Source organism: Amblyomma maculatum, chromosome 4 (genome assembly GCF_055883805.1).
Source record: "Amblyomma maculatum isolate TAMU_Amacu chromosome 4, ASM5588380v1, whole genome shotgun sequence".
NCBI classification, from domain to species: Eukaryota; Metazoa; Arthropoda; class Arachnida; order Ixodida; family Ixodidae; genus Amblyomma; species Amblyomma maculatum.
The window spans coordinates 76,751,403-76,767,137 of NC_139347.1; the positions used below are offsets into that span (position 1 = coordinate 76,751,403).

The 15,735-nt window shown below is 46.9% G+C and overlaps 1 protein-coding gene across 1 annotated transcript in view; it reads right to left on the minus strand.

Annotated features, from left to right (window-relative positions):
• Nucleotides 1-15,735, minus strand: part of LOC146191469 (dachshund homolog 1-like) — a 206,653-nt gene that overhangs the window by 48,959 nt on the left and 141,959 nt on the right. The window contains exon 3 of the mRNA XM_084600332.1: nucleotides 2,778-3,069. Coding sequence (XP_084456458.1) covers nucleotides 2,778-3,069 — 292 coding nt within the window. The remainder of the gene's footprint in view (nucleotides 1-2,777; nucleotides 3,070-15,735) is intronic.

Below are 15,735 nucleotides of genomic sequence, written 5' to 3' on the forward strand. Positions count from 1 at the left end.
GCGGTGAGCGGATGCTGAGAAAAATGACTCGGCGGTCGTTCTTTTGACGTAAACCTCTGCGCGGCAGCTGTCTGCCCTGTTGTTTGTTCTAGATTCATTTGTGAGCGCCGCGTCTGCGCTGCCTGCCGTCAGTGCTACTTACTGCTATCGTCGAAGAAGACGTTTTCCCGTTATCTGAAGAACGAATTAGGGCCGTCGTTTGGCCATGCTTGTTTGCCATGGTTGATTGAGACATAACAGATGTATGATATATTGCGTTCGAGATGCACGATGTACAGTTTGCTGTATTATTTTTATTATTATTGCATATTCGCTTATTCCATTTATTACAATGCATGCTTGTTATTAAGGCTGCGTCGCCAAGAAAGTAATGTAGTGTTTTAAAAACAATAAATTAGACAAGCATAGAAGAGTAAAGAATAAATATAAATCCCGTCTGGTAAAAAGATGTTCAGTTACCGAGGGCGTCGCACTAAGGTCAACCTGCCTTAACGAGAGACCGCCCACTTGTTTTCTGCAGAACTTGCTAATCTATAAACCCGAGTATATGTTCTTGGTTGTTATCGTTCGACGCTTGGTAACATTCTACGGTAATGTTTTGCACAGAAAAGTAGAATGGAAGTTGCAGCATACAAGAAAATGGGGAGCATTTGAGGGTAAGGGCTACTACTCAATCACAATAGCCTGCTGTGACCAGCATTCTTGACGTTAAACACAAAAGCGACATCGCATCCATTCTTGAGTGTCAGACGCTGCATCCAACATAATTCCGTCACGGCTGTGATTAACACATAGGGAAGGGCCCGTTTCCTCGTGATGTGCTGAAGCCATTCTGAATCGCTATTCTTTTTGACCAAACACAAATTTCGCAACAAATCAGGAAGAGGGGGGGGGGGGGGGGGATGGATAGAAAAATGGAAAAGGTTTTTTTATATACCTCCCAATAGTTCCCGGGGGAAAGTCGCACAATACCAGGCTACGAGGACAACAAAGACACGAAGCTTTCTCTGCCCTACTTTTGAACCGAAAGCTCAACCGCTTCACCAGCATCGCGGTATGTATTTTCGCATAGTCCAAGTGGCCGAGCACAGTTTGATGTCTATGGACGCTGGCGTGTGCTGAAACCGCTGAGGGAACTCGCACAATTCAGACGAAAATTGCCGCGCAAAATACTCGAGGGATTTGCGTTTTGATGTTTCGCTTGCTTCGACGTAGGCTCCTTTCTTGTGAAAGTCGTGGTGTTGCCTTGATTATAGACCGCGCTCCACAGCGGAGGTCCCGTCAGCCTTGGAAACCACTGAGAGGATTCCGGTGGCAGCCGCTTTTCACTACCCGCTTTCTGCCTTCCTAGTCCGTCCATCCACCCATCAATCAGCCCCGTAAACAGTGGAGCAACATAGAGAAGAGAAGAAACCCTTCGGCGGACTCTCTGTAGTGAAGAATCCTGCCTCTGTGAATGGCAGAATTCGAGCTCTTAATTTTTTGTTGCTAATGTGCATTCTGAAGTAAAGGAACCGAGAAAAGTCCAGGCACGTTATCATTGAAGCTTGAACTACACATTAGATGCACGAGTTATGATATCTAAAAAATATATACATAGCAGAATTAGGTGGCTCTGAAGAAGAGGACAGAGTGGATGGAGGTTAGATTACTAATAACGAAAGCAGTGGAATAATCACATAAACTATAGTTATTCATATTGTAATTCATTTTATTCCATTATTCACGCTGTTGCATGTTGAAAAGACAAGGTTAAATGAATCCTTTTCTGAATAACCAAAATTTAATCAGCGTTATAGGAATGCTATTACTTGTTTAAAACGTTGGCTACGCAGCATTAAAGAGAACTGAACAAGAGTTAGAGAGCCTAACCCCCCCCCCCCCCCCCCCCCCCCCTCCCCGCTTAGTAATTTATGTAATATATGAATCTGACCAAAAGCACAAACCAAACACCTGCGATAGAAGCCGAGGCCGCGACTTTCGTGTATCGGGAGCGGTGCTCCTGATACTGAGCTAGAAGGCTCGCATTACACTGTTATTTTAAAACATATTAATGCTCTCAGCAATGGAACCCGGCATTGAAAGCGTCCACCTCAGCCGCTTTAGACTTCATCCATACACGTGGTGCCGCCCTTGTCAAAAGCAACCAGGGAACTGTGTTTGGTTCTCAGATGAGTAGTGAAGCCCTTAGATACCTTTTATGAACCAAAATGTCCCAGAGAGTGAAGGCAACGGCTCTTGTTTCCTTACACATATTTAGGGCTTAAATGATACATGGCTAAAAAAACAAACAAACCATATTGCATGGTTACCTGGGATTAAGACAGGACGCCCGTTTGACCACAAATGTTATTTTGGTCAATTAATTAGCAAGGAGCTGAAAAATGAGAGCTCCTTTTGTGCGACGTATGTCATCACGCTACCAGACCGGAGACGTGCACTACACAGTGAGCTAACAGGAACACATAACTAACGACATTTATGCCACTCCTGTTTTTGCTTTTAGAACAGTGAGTGTCATGCGCCGATGATCTTGAAGCCCCTTTACATGCCTAGCTCTCATCATAAGGTTCTCTTATGGCTTAGTAGTGAAAATGGAAATTCGTTTGCGGCAAACAGATTAACTCGACTTGGAGACCGAGAACTACGGGTGTGAGCCATGAATGCCCCTTTCGTTGTCTTTAACGTCCAGGTGGTGAGCAAACAAGAAGATTGAGAAAGACGCGGTGCATGCAAAGAAGAACGCCGCTCATTACATGCGAGAAATCCGTGCTTACCTGAGGGCGGCCTGTGGGTCCAGTTGTGGAGGCGCAGCTTTGGCGAGGTGGTGTTCGGCGCGGGCGGTGGGTGCGGCGCCGAGCGGGTGGTGCGGCGTGGCGCCGGGCAACGGCAACCCCATGGCTGCGCCCAGCAGTCCCCCTGGGTGCGGGTGCGAGCCCAGTGCCAGGAAGGGAAGCGTGGCGTTGAGGTGTGCGGCCGCTGCCGCTGCCGCCGCCTGCTGCGGACTGAAGCCGTTGGGCAGCAGGGCGCCCCCGCCGCCCCCGTGGTGGGGCTTGTCCGCTTGCTCCGCTGCAATGAGGGAAAGAGAACACTCAACATTCCACCGCAACGACGGTCACACGCACGCAAAGCATTTGGTGTGAGATCTTGCGTGCCACTCAGAACAAAAGATGCATGCGGCCATATAAACGACAGGGAAGCGAAAATCAATCTTTGCGGTTCATGTGTTTTGTGTTGACCGCTGCACGAGATTACCGAGCTTCGAAACTCAAATTCTGAAATAAAATAAAGCGACGCCGAAGTGTCGTAAAAAATGATGCTGGGCAAATTGACAAGCAGTGATTCGACGAAACAGCCAGAACTTGACATCCCGTGATCGAAGCAAGACTGACCACTAACTAGACAAAGGTCGGACCTTTTAACTTGCACAGAAACCTTTATCCTTTAACTCTCGTAACCAGATGTTTGATACATTTGCTGACGTACTCAGCGATGATTAGAAATTATTTCCCGAGCAGATGACAAAACTGTCAGTTGAAAATATATTGCGGCGAGTAACCTCATAAGCGATAGTATGCGTCTTTTCGATTCCGCTTATGTAGTAGTAAAAAGCAGTACGTTAAATACGTTATATCCAGTCTTTCATTATATCCAAGTTTTTCATTATATAGTCTTTCGTATTCCTTCCCTCCCATTTTTTTTTCTATGTAATAGGGAAAGGGGGAGATTTTTTTTCTCACGATTTCACCAATTCGCAACGTGGCAGGCGGCTCTACAATGTATCAACCTGCCAAGTTGCAGGTGGCTACAAGCTTAAGACGCACAGCAGACGGTTCTCATCTTTATGGAACTCGTAATGCTTCCGCATTAGAAACTTCAGTGAACTGCATTCGCTTCGTGTAACGAAACGCACGTCCAGCAGGGGTTTGTTTTCTCGGTAATTTCGGTGTTTTCGTCATTCCTCGCGTAACTCAGCTAAGCGGGCGGTAAATAAGACGGACAATAAACTGAAAAAGATTGTTTGAACCCTTGTAGCGAAAACTATACGGTAGCGTGGTGTCGTTTACTGAATCCGTGTTATTTTCAGCCTCCCACAAACCAGCGACGAAGACCGTAAAGCAGTGCTGTTAGGTTCGGGCTCGAAGTATCAACTATACATAGCCTGAGATAACTATCATCGAGTATAAAAATTTAAGTCTAGAACACTAATAGAAATTACTCAGTGTTATAAACTGAACTCGACTGCCGTTAACATAGAAAGGAATATCAATCTTCTTGCGTCTGTAGCTTTCAGGCAGCTATGCGCAAGACATGAAGTAGGATACAAGCGTAGTTGAAGCAAAGCCTGAGATATCTGCACGAATTCCCAATTGAAAACAAAAAAAGTACAGGTGAACTCTATTCGGGAAAAAATATAAAACACGCAATGAGGGTATCTGCCCGCTGTAGCATGCGGATAAAAAGGAAATAAATATGTATATAAATATAAAAAACAAATGAAACCGGGAAAGTCCTGAGACAATCGAGGCATCGCGCTATAGTGCTTTCCTGACAGAGGAAACAAAGTTGTCGGAGAGTGTGTAACGCAATATTGACTCTGAGAAAGGGTAAAAAGGGACGACTCTAAAATAAAAAGAAAAGAAGGGCCTGGAGTCTGTTGAAAGAAAAAAACCTTATGGCGTATGCGGCGTACGCAGGCTGCCACGTAAAGCAAAAAGCCGAGGAAAGAAAACAGGGGAGTATTTTTCGGACTCGGAGCGCCTCCGTATAGAGGCCTCGTAGCCCTCGCGCACAGAGGGAAAGATGGAATTAGCAGAGCTTTGGAATATGCACGAGCCCGAACAAGAGCTGGGCACAGCGTTTCTTCGGAAGCCGTGGCGCTGCTTGGCGGGGGTGGTTACGGCGGCGCTGTACCACGGTGCTGCGTTATACATCTCCGCAGAGCCGATGGACTTCTCGTTGGGAGGAGGATGAGCAAGAAGGGGGAGATGGCTGGGGTATTTCCAGTTCCTTCTCTCTCCCTCCACCCACTCCCCACATCTAAGAGCCCAGCAACGGCAAAAGAAGAGTGCGCGCGGCACAAATTAGGTTTCTCGAGAAGTTCCTCCTCCAGTCAAAATGCACACGGCCACCGCTTCCGCGCGGCTAATACTGATCGAAAGGAGTGCGAGCGAGTGTAGCAGCGAAGACGTAGCAGCCCGCGCGGTGTAATTTCTCCGTTCCTCGCCTGCAGAGCATGCCTTGCTTGTCACAGCGTCGGCCGTTCAGACTTTCTTTTGCCTTGGTTACGTTATCTCTTTGCCCGTTGCGCTTGATTCTCGTAATAATTTTTCGATCCCCCGCCGCCGCCACCACCCTTAAGAGCGAGCAAGTGCTCCGGAGGCAGACTCGCGCACTCCATTTCCGCAGCCGTCCATATTTGAGAGAAGCGGTGTATGGAGAAGAAGCTCGAGCTCTCAGAGCGTCTCCACTCATGAGGGAATGAAGCAAGGCAAGTAAATTGCTCATTTTTCCTCCCGGGATCGCAATTTGTACTTTGACTTTTGACTTGCCGCTGGCACAGAATTTAAACTTTCCGCGCCTTCTCTCACATCGTTATTTCTTTTTCCTTCTCTCTTTTTTTTGTCTTTTTTTTTTTTTTTTGCTCAGTCTCGAAGACAAACTTAGCTTCGTGCTTTTAGCATCTCCCCATCCGCGCTCGCTATTATTTCCAGATCCTAAAAGCATAACCCGTTGCTGTCACATTTCATCTCCTCTGTTTCACTGGCTGCGAGGAGTCGACGCGGAATATGCATGCCGAGAAGCAGCTGAGGTTACTCTCTCTCTCTCTCTCTCTCTCTCAACGCGAAGAGATGGCAGGCAGACTGAGGGCTTTCAAATGCCACTTCCACCGCACCAGTCTCTGTACTAACAAAATGACAGATACTCGTCTGGCGAGATTCTCACTCGTGTTGTTTGCCCGGAGGATTTCGACACGTCAGAATCTATCAGCGAGACAATGCACGGCGAAATGAGGAGCGTTTAATTCGGTTTTGCATTAAAACAACTCGTGTTTCGTAGCGAGTTTCTATACGTAAAATTGACAGTGACGTGGTTAGAGTGGCGCCCGTAACGAAATAAAGCGCCTTTCCGACCCTCTGAACCATTACAGTCGCGAAGAAACGCCATTCTATGCTCATCATTCTGTCGCTTCCTCAGTGTGCTGACCATACTCTCGAAAACGTGGTGCTTAAAAAACGCTTTAATATTTGTTCTGTTATTTGTTATATGAATGATTTGCGCTCGAAATCACGGAGCTGTGGCTGCAGACGAAGGCAAAACTTATTGCGTAGAATCAATGCACAGCTATAGGACCTCGGTGTCTTGATTTAGTAGCGAAATAATACGAAGATCCAATCCGAGTATAATATGGTCAGCCGAAAGCTTAAGAAAACATTTTTTTTTTCGGCTTATTTGGCTTATTTCAATATTTAAAAATTCGTAAAATGAAAATGCGGTCTTAAAGGCTCTATACCATCTACTCTTCAGGCAAACCTTAATCGTCCTCATAATTTTGTTATTGTTGTTGCGAATAAAAAATAATGCGAAGAGAAATTAGGTGGACGGGCAAACTTCGCCTCAAGATTAGACATGATAGTGCCTTTAATTGACACCCCTTTTGCTTTTCACGAATTTTTAAGTATTATTTCTTTAAGTCGGTTTCTGGGGAATGATGGGAACAGCTAGTATCTGTCTCATTTCTCGGTTGACACCGACATTCACAATTATTAGCATACCACCTGAGGCACATATGTACCCGGTTCGAATCCCCATCGCAAACTATAGCCGCCAACATGACTAGCAGATGAATGATATAGATGGCAAGCGAAACGACATGATCAACCTGAACGCTCCACAAAAAAATGGTTGCGTCAAAATTTTGATACGAAATCATACGTGTGCAACCGTTCGACTCCCTAGGTGCGCAAAACGTTTTTCCATTCTTTTTTTCCCTATTGATTCCCGCACTAAAACCACGAAAACGCCGACGCCGCCTTCTCTGCGACATGGACCCTCAGGCTAGCGCGTAAAAATATCTAGGCCTGTCGAATGGCTCCTGTTAATTCACTATCCCTGCCACGTGCGAATAGAACTGGAAGAGAGGTGAGAGGAAAGACTGAAAGATGAGATGAGTGTTGCAACAGCCGTCCTTCGCTGAAACGAACAACGACGGGTTTAACAACAGATACCCTATCTGGAGCCTTCTGTGTGTTGCCTCCATCGAAACGACTGCCGAAGCCGGGTTTAAACCTCGGTAGCTCCGTTCATTTGTCGAGATCCCTAACCACTGAGCTACCGCGGCAGGTCACTATTCTATTTCTCTGCGAGACAAGCGCTTTTCTGATTCCGCTGAGTGTTCACGCTATAACACCCGTGCACAAAGCACCCAGGTCGCATGCGGTCTGACAGTGGCACTCCCATTTCTTCTCTTCCTCCCTTCCACCTCCTCCTGGTTATCCCTCACCCATCCTAGCACAACACACTGTCGGCCTGCATATATATGGAGCGAAATAAAAGCAGTATAGCCGAAGACGGCTGCTCAAAAAGAGCCAAGAGCCCAGCAGAGCAAACACGCCGCTTGCGGGACAGTTTTGACGGATTGTTTGGCGTCATAACAGCATGCCATACATACATACATGGGCGAACACTGCGGCGAAAGAGAACGGCAAGGGGACACCCAGAGGAGTCCAAAACGCACCACCTCGCGATCCGCCCACCGCGCTTTTCTGCCGAGGGATCCCAAATCGCCGACGACTACGCATTCACAAACACCTCTTCCCTCTTCGTCGCCATCCCGGTGCGGGAGGAAATAGAAAGAAAGGAAGAAGAATAGCGCGGCAGACAGCTCGCATCTCCCGCGCTGCCACTCCTAACAGCCGGGGGATTTCTTTGCGAAACGGCGCCTTCCACAACACGATCTCTCGTATGCATCTGTTCTCTCCCGACGACGCGCATCCCTGGTGTTCTGGCGCGAGGTATAACAACACCGAAGGAAACACTTCGCCGCACACGAGGCGTGCGCGCTTCAACACGCGATATTTCCATCGCATTTCGTATGCGTGCCGAAGTGGGAATTGGGTTTTTAAAGTTTCACGCGCATCTTGTCTCATAGGAGGAGAGCACACGGGTCGCTTGCTGCTTACTGCTGAGGTCGTGGTGCTGCTTCTCGATCTCCCGCCTTTTCTGTGATTCGCGAAGGGTCCTGCCCCGTTCTTTTTGATTCTATTTGCCCGTGCTTTTTAAGAGAGGTATACTTTTCGGCCACTTTAAGTTGGAAAGCATTCTGGAATTATACAGAAACCAAGACCGTCCACGGAGAGTTCTTTGATAAGGCTCTTTTTCGGATCTATTTTTCTGCCGTCATGACAGTGGCCAGTTCGTCGTTTGGTCTCCGAGCTAATCTTCTTAACACAAAATGAGGCAGTTAGAAAACCCAAATGGAAAAATGGATGAATGAAAGGAACAATTAGCTAAAATGCTACAGATGTGTAACGTTTCGAGTGCAAACTAAGTTAAATCGCGAATTTAACTAATACATATGGCCAATCCGCCCTCGATGCTATAGAAATAGCTATTTATCGAATGTTGCTCGATAAGGGCCAAAGTTCTTTAAGAACTGTCAAATTCACAGAAACTTCCCACCTTATCTTTTCATAGCCTAGACGTGCCAGAAAGAGTGCAGTGAGAAGGTCAGTACTGCTGACTGACCACCCAAGTGTCGAAAAAGTCGAGAAAAGGATCTAGCCAGTGGTGATTGCCTTTTTCAGCAGGCAGATACTGATAACAGGAGGCAACGCATTGAATGACAGAAAGTAAGCAAGCACGGTAATTTCGTTTCCTCCTCATATACTTGTACTTCCTCTCTTTCACTGTTCGATACAAATCGATCGTTATCACTTACGTGCCTTATCACATCACACATCACTTGCATTATCTCAATCGCGCCGTCTTCGCATAGCCACTCATCTGCGAAGTCTAAACTCTGTCGTTTAAGAAGCAAGAAAAGATAAAGATGAATAAAGAAATTCACAAACGGCCAATGACGTTCATGCGGCATATATACGCGTGAGCGAAAGAGAACTGATCGCTGACGTTCCAGTTCCAATTTCGACTAATTAGTGACAGCCCATTACACCTGCAAACTATCCCCTGCCAGAGGCAAGCTCATATATTTTCAAAGTTGCGAGCCTTCCATGAGGTAGGGGTTCCAGGTAAGTTCCAAATGGGTTCCAAATGGGTTCCAGGTGGGTTCCATATGGGTTCGACTTCTATCTCAGTCCACATATAATGAAGGATGAAAGGAGATGGCCAGTTCCTTGAAAACTCGACCATGCATGTCTGGTGGTCTCGTGACGTCACATAACCCGCCTACCAATCCGTGACCAGCCATGTCACCTGCTAACTACCACCTGAAAGAGGTATGCTCGCGATTTTCCAGGTTACGAGGTTTCAGGAGGTTGACGTCGCAGGTCAGATTTTTTTTCCGACATAGGGGTAATAACGCTCATGCGTTCAAGCTAATACGCAGCTGTCAAGCACAATTTCGCCTCAATGAGTAACTCAGTAGCGCCAACACAGGCTTCTCAGGTACATGCTTGGAGCGTTCAGAAATCAAAGAAGAAACGGGGAACGCGGCGTCCAATCTGTGGAGATTCGATCGGCTCTGTAAACAGCCGGCCTCTTTCGCTTATTTCTCGCACACGCCAACGCATCTCTGGGGGCTGGGAGGGTTAAAATCTCCAGAAGCGCGTGAAAGTCACTTCCTTACTCGCGCACAAAATGATGAATACCAAGGAAGAAAAAAAAACAGCTAAGCACGAACGAACCAAATGATGAACGCGGGAGACCTTTATCAATGCTGCGAGCTTATGGAGTCTTCCCAGGTTTCTCTTATAGGAAGTAAAGGAAAGGCGTATGTTGCGGGGGAGGGAGAGGAGGGGAGCAGAAGTGCATAAGCAGGGAGAAAGAGGTACAGAAACCGCGAGTGTCAGGCACACGTGTGCAGTGTACGTGTACACACACATAGGCATCATCTTTTCGGCACACAGCCTGCACCCCTTGTTTCCGCTGTTTATATCATTTCTTTCTTTATCCGATGCGGGCAGGCCGTTTTCGGTATGGGTGGGGTTACGGCACGCGCCAAATAGTGGGCGTCGGTGAGAAAGGGGGGAGGACGAAAATAAGGATAAAATAAAATAATATTGGCGGGTGTTTCACGTCACTCGCGTTGATTCGTAGTGGACCTGACGATTTCCCGACCTGCACGGAGTCAACCGCCGCCGAAGCTGACGCCTTCCATGTGCGCGGTGTACTGACGCCTCGCTGCTATAATCGGCCAAAGGGTGGCAAGTACAGAGCTGTGGCTCGCGCTTTTGCGCTCCGCGTCTGCACGCGTCTAGGGAGGGACTCGTGGCCGATCGCTTCGTTCTCCTGAAGCGCGTCGAAGGCGCGGTCTCCGAAATAACGCCTCCTCCGCGCAGAGCTATAGCCGCTCGGGTTTGTTGTTCTTGAAGCCGAGGCCCCTGGCCGAAGATGCGCAGGTGCACGCGTGCGGTTAAGAAGCAAGGAAAACAATGGAGATAAAACGGCAAAGAAAAATTGCCACGACGGCTATAAATGATTCGCATCGGAAGGCGTGAAAGGCGGCGAGCTTAAATAAGAAGCCCTATGCGTCTTCCCGCTCGCCGCGCCCGGAGCTCGCTCCCTTTTCTTTGTAAACACGTGCGGCTAGCACTGCAAGTACGCGCGCGAAAAGTGGCGCGAAAGTTGTGATGGAGAAACAAACGAGGGGTGAGCGTGGAATAAAACGCGATCATGCAAGTAACTGATAGCACGTAGTTATTTACCTTTTTTTTTTGTTGTTAGCGCAGCGCTGCGGGGCCTCTACAGAATTGCATGGTATAAAAGTAATCAATGTTCCGGGTCTTTGGTCGTTGCCATGTACATGTTGTCTTTCGAACGAAACAATAAACTAACGCGCTCTAAAAGACGACATTATTTTGAGTTAGAAATTCTGTTTGAATCACCGTCGTCTTGTGCCTCGTTCACAGGTGGATAGAATGAAGTCAGGGATTTTATTGGTAATTTTTGCAGAGACTAATGCTTGGATTAAAATTTAAAAAAAAAGGCAGGTAAAGGCAGTGGGTATAATTCCTTGGCCTTCAAAGAACGCTACGCGTCATTGAAGGAACTTGTTCTCAGATTTACCAAGATACCTTGTTGGGCGAGTTGGTACATATTCATTATTAATTTACACAGCGTGAACACGAAGGCAAAGGACAAGATAAAAGAAAGCCACAGTACATGCGCTGACGTGATTGTTTCGTTTTCGTCATGTTTGTTTTTATCTGGGCCTTGGAGTAAAGGGCTTAGTTGTGAGTCAGCGCTTGTACTGTGGCTTTCTTTTATCTTGTCCTTTGTCTTCGTTTTCGCGTTGTTCTCAGATACATGTCAAAGTATAAAATAATATAGGCGTAGAGCACGCGACTTACGATTGCTTTCGTTGCTATAGGACAACTTGAACTTCGGGACAAGCTACCTACGTCCTTGTCTAAAAGTTCATGCCGGCTCATATTTGCCACTGCTATACTGAAATTCGTTCTAGATATATGATAGCTGTTTTACACTGTATACCGCAGCGGATGTCAAGGTGTACTCACAGCTGTGGTAATGACAATGACATATATGGAAATACAAAATTACCACCTGCCTGAATGCAGCAGCCGGTGTTTTTTCTCTCTGTTTTGTAACAGTTGATGTACACACATGACGCATTAAAATAACCGCGAAGAGCTATCAGCCTGAACGCTCGCAGAGGAAGCCAAATAACCATGTGAGACAGATTAAAAACAAAAGGGGCAAATGACAAACCCAGATCGCTGGCGCATGCAAGACGGACGAATCAAAAACTAACAAAAAAAAACGCTCAAAGGCTGACAGCGTCTCGTCCCAGCTTCCGATCATCGTCAGTCTCTGTCAGAAAGCCTTTCTGAATCTTCGGGTATACGGAGTAAATTTCCTAGAAACTGAATATCGAAGCGCGAGCTTGGCGATTTCCCGCACTCCATTTGCTTATTTTTCGTTCCTCTTTCCTTAGCCCCTTCCTGTTCTCCGTTTTCCCCTCTTGTTGCCTCTCTAAATTTCCGTTGCTTGCCTAAAGCTTACCAGCGCATGCCTCAGTCTCCCCTCTATCCTTTCGCTCAAACGCCACTGTTTTCCCTTTTTCCCGTCCTCCTCCTCCGACCGCCACTTCCTGCATGGCTCGGCAGCAGTCTCGTATTATCGCTCTTTCGTTTGTTTTCCAGTCAATACACGGAGTCGCTTTTTCCCGAAATTTTCATGTACTTATTCGTTTTGCTTTCTTCTTAGATCTCCGCCTTTTTCTACATTGCTTCATTTTTCCTTATTTCGCTCTTTCCCGCCGCGTTCACTCGGCGGTGCGGCCTGTCCCGCCAGACGTCCTCCATCATTCCGTCCGTTCGTCTCTTTAGCGCATTTCTTCTCTCACTTCCTATTTCCAGGGTACCGTTCGTTGGTGCGGTTCTTATGCGCATTTCCTCGCGCGGCACCCTTCCGCATGTGGCGCGTTCCTTTATCTTAAGAACGAGAGGCGAGGCATAAATATTTCATGTGCACCAGGGTGAGCTGCGGCCCTTGTTTCAGCCAAAGCATGTACCGTTATGTCCGTACTCTTTTAGCTGAGCTACAATGGGACTGGCTGCGTCTTCCTAATTTTTTTTCTTCCACCTAGATCGATAAATGTTTGCGTTCTGACCACAGAGCGCATTGCGCGGAGCTTATTACGAAAGCTCGCATACATTATTGTATTATCTCCGGAGTTGTCACGAATCTGTCCGATCCACGTTTCAGGAAAAAACCACCTTGCGTAAGCTAGGGGAAAACACTTCCATTTCTTTTAGCTCCATGTACTCAAAACCAGAGTTGGTGCTTGAAATTATTTTGCGAAGATGGAGCTGGTGCGTAGTGTGAAGCCAACTATATAGTTCAAACTGCAGCAGAAAATAGACGATGTAAAATATCGGTGCTGTTGTAATTGCCTCATTTATGAAAGGCGCGAATAAAGAAGGAAGGAAGTTAAAGGGTAGCTGACGCGGTTTTAGAATTCAATGGAATTAGAGTCGAATCTGTGAACGCTGATTGTACATAGTGCCAAGTCGTTTAGCGCTAGCATTTAAATTGACGCCGTAATCATTGAATCAAACTGTTCCAGCTTTCAAGCTTCTCCGCAGCGCATCGTGTGAAGTAGGCACACCGATGATGGCGTTATCTGCGGAGGCGATTCATTTCCAACGCATAAACGCTTACACTGAAAAAGAAAATAAAGCCCAACGAAGGTAAAGGCCGCAAGGTGTTGTTTAGAGGCATCAGGCGACTCACAAAAGGAATTGGGCGAAAGCCGTTTAAATTTGAATTTTCACCTATAATGACGTCATAGTCATGTTTCTCCACACTGCTTCGCTGCTGAGTTGTAAGCGTCCGTGGTGTCCTCTTTCTTGTGTGTTTGCGCTGAATGCTCTATTACAGAGGAAACATACCGACCGCACTGGGGGTTCGGGGGATCACAAATTGTAGACGATCGTTATGCTGTCTTTATGTGAAGGCTGAGATTTATGTAAGTCACGAGCACGCTCAGTAACCCAGAAGGCTTCCTTACCTCGCTAGTGCATTAATTCATGTGCCCCGTGCATAAAGTGAGAAAGTGTCGAACGTAGATCGAAAGGAACCGTGAGATAGTACAGTACTCCAAGATGATCGCGAAATAGTATGCTATCAGTCGACTGTCCAATGTTAATAAAACCTGGCAGCAGGTAAGCTTATCTTTGGCCTGGAAGCAAGATTGCGAGGGACTCAAGCAAGTGATGTGCTTCTTGCAGCGACGTACCATCTGCCTGCGTACTGACACCGCACCTCTGGCTAGGCATTGAGCCTAACTTGTTTCGCGTCGAAGTAGCCGCTGACATAGTGCTGGAACTAGCCACGGTACCCGTCATAAGATAACTAATCCTGTTACCAGTGCACTAAAAATAGATTAATCTTATAAATATCAATGCACAGTCGATTTCCACAATGCCTTCGGCAGCGAAGCACGCCAGATAATAACCGCCGCTAGGCTTTAGATGGGAATGTTTGCTTCGCCGCATGACAGAAATGTGTCGGGGGAAAAGCACTAGAGGCTGAAGGCCACTCCCAAAGCACACATCACGTTCGCCTCGTTACGCGGCTTCCCAGCGCTTGTGCTGCCAGAAAGTTCCCAGGACCGCACAGTCGACCCGTCTTCTCGAGCGAGGGCATGAAAAGTGATCGAAGAGTATCATTAGCAGAAGCGCCACACGCAGCAGCGGTACCGATAAACGCGAACAACAGCGTTATACTTCTGCGTATGATTTTCAAAACTATGTTCTGAGTGTTCGAGATGAAGAGTAATTTTATATATCTGTGCTTGATACATCCGTGTTCGACTCTGTCGCGAAATCAGATGCGAAACCACGTGTGTCAATAAGTTTGCATGCTCCAGTTTTGTTGTCAACGCCACTGACCCCTTGCTTTACGAAAGAGTTGTACACGCTGCAACATTCGCAAAATCTGCGAAGTTGTCGCGTCCACCACAATAAGGAAGCAAATGACAACAATGCGCACTTGGGCGTGACATCAAATCATCTGAGTTAACACGTTTGGCAGCTTGTACTTATACGCCGACATGGCACTTTACAAAATCAAACCTGCCATCATTGATGAAGCCGATCAATAAAACACCGACTGTACTAAAGGTGCACGGGAAGCGAGGGTTATGCAAACATATTATTTGTTTTACTCTGCGTTCACTAAATGCAGTGCAGTTATCCTGCAGAAATGCGCAATGATGATCAAACGGGGTGGTGTGCCGATGTTCGCTTTACATTTTAGCCCGATAAACGGCACTTCTAGCGAGGGCACATTCATTATTATCATTATCGCAGCTGTGGCTGTACAGCTGATTTTGCAAATCCTCCCATACTCGGTAGACTCACGGGTCGACTCACCCGTCAGATAGGAAAACAACGGACTCCACCGCTTTAATGGCGGTAGAGCTGGCCTGTCTCGAATATTGGTCAAAACTTGTCCTCGAGCACACCGGGCCTGTACTTCCTGTATTAGCCTGTTTTTTTGGGTTCGCATTGCAAACTTTGTTTGCTGTATAAAATCCCACTGCATTACAAATAAGCCTGCAGGCGACAAAGAGCTTACATGTCAACGTATTCTCTTCTTCCAGTCTTTGCTAATTTCACTGAGAAGCTATGGGCGATTTCGAACTCACATTTAGGACCGCAGTTTTTGATGAGTCTTTTTTTTTTTTTTCAGCATAAGCCTTTCATATATTTACCACATTTGTCACCGGGTTCGATGCCGGAGCTGTCACTTGACATTTCTTAGTGGTTGTCAGCTCTGACGTCACGAGCGGTCATTACAATTTTCGGAAATGACCGTAAATATAAAGCGCGAAATTAATCATTCCGAAATATGGCCACCGTTCTCCATCCGTTCACAGTTAGTCTGATCATGACTAAGCCTGCTGGAGAGAGACTCACTCAAAACACGCGCAGTAGGCACGTATTGCAGCGTATCGTGCGATTCGGTTTCCAGCTTAAAGGTTGGTTCACATCTAAGCGATTGAGCGAACTCAGCGGCGAGCGGCAG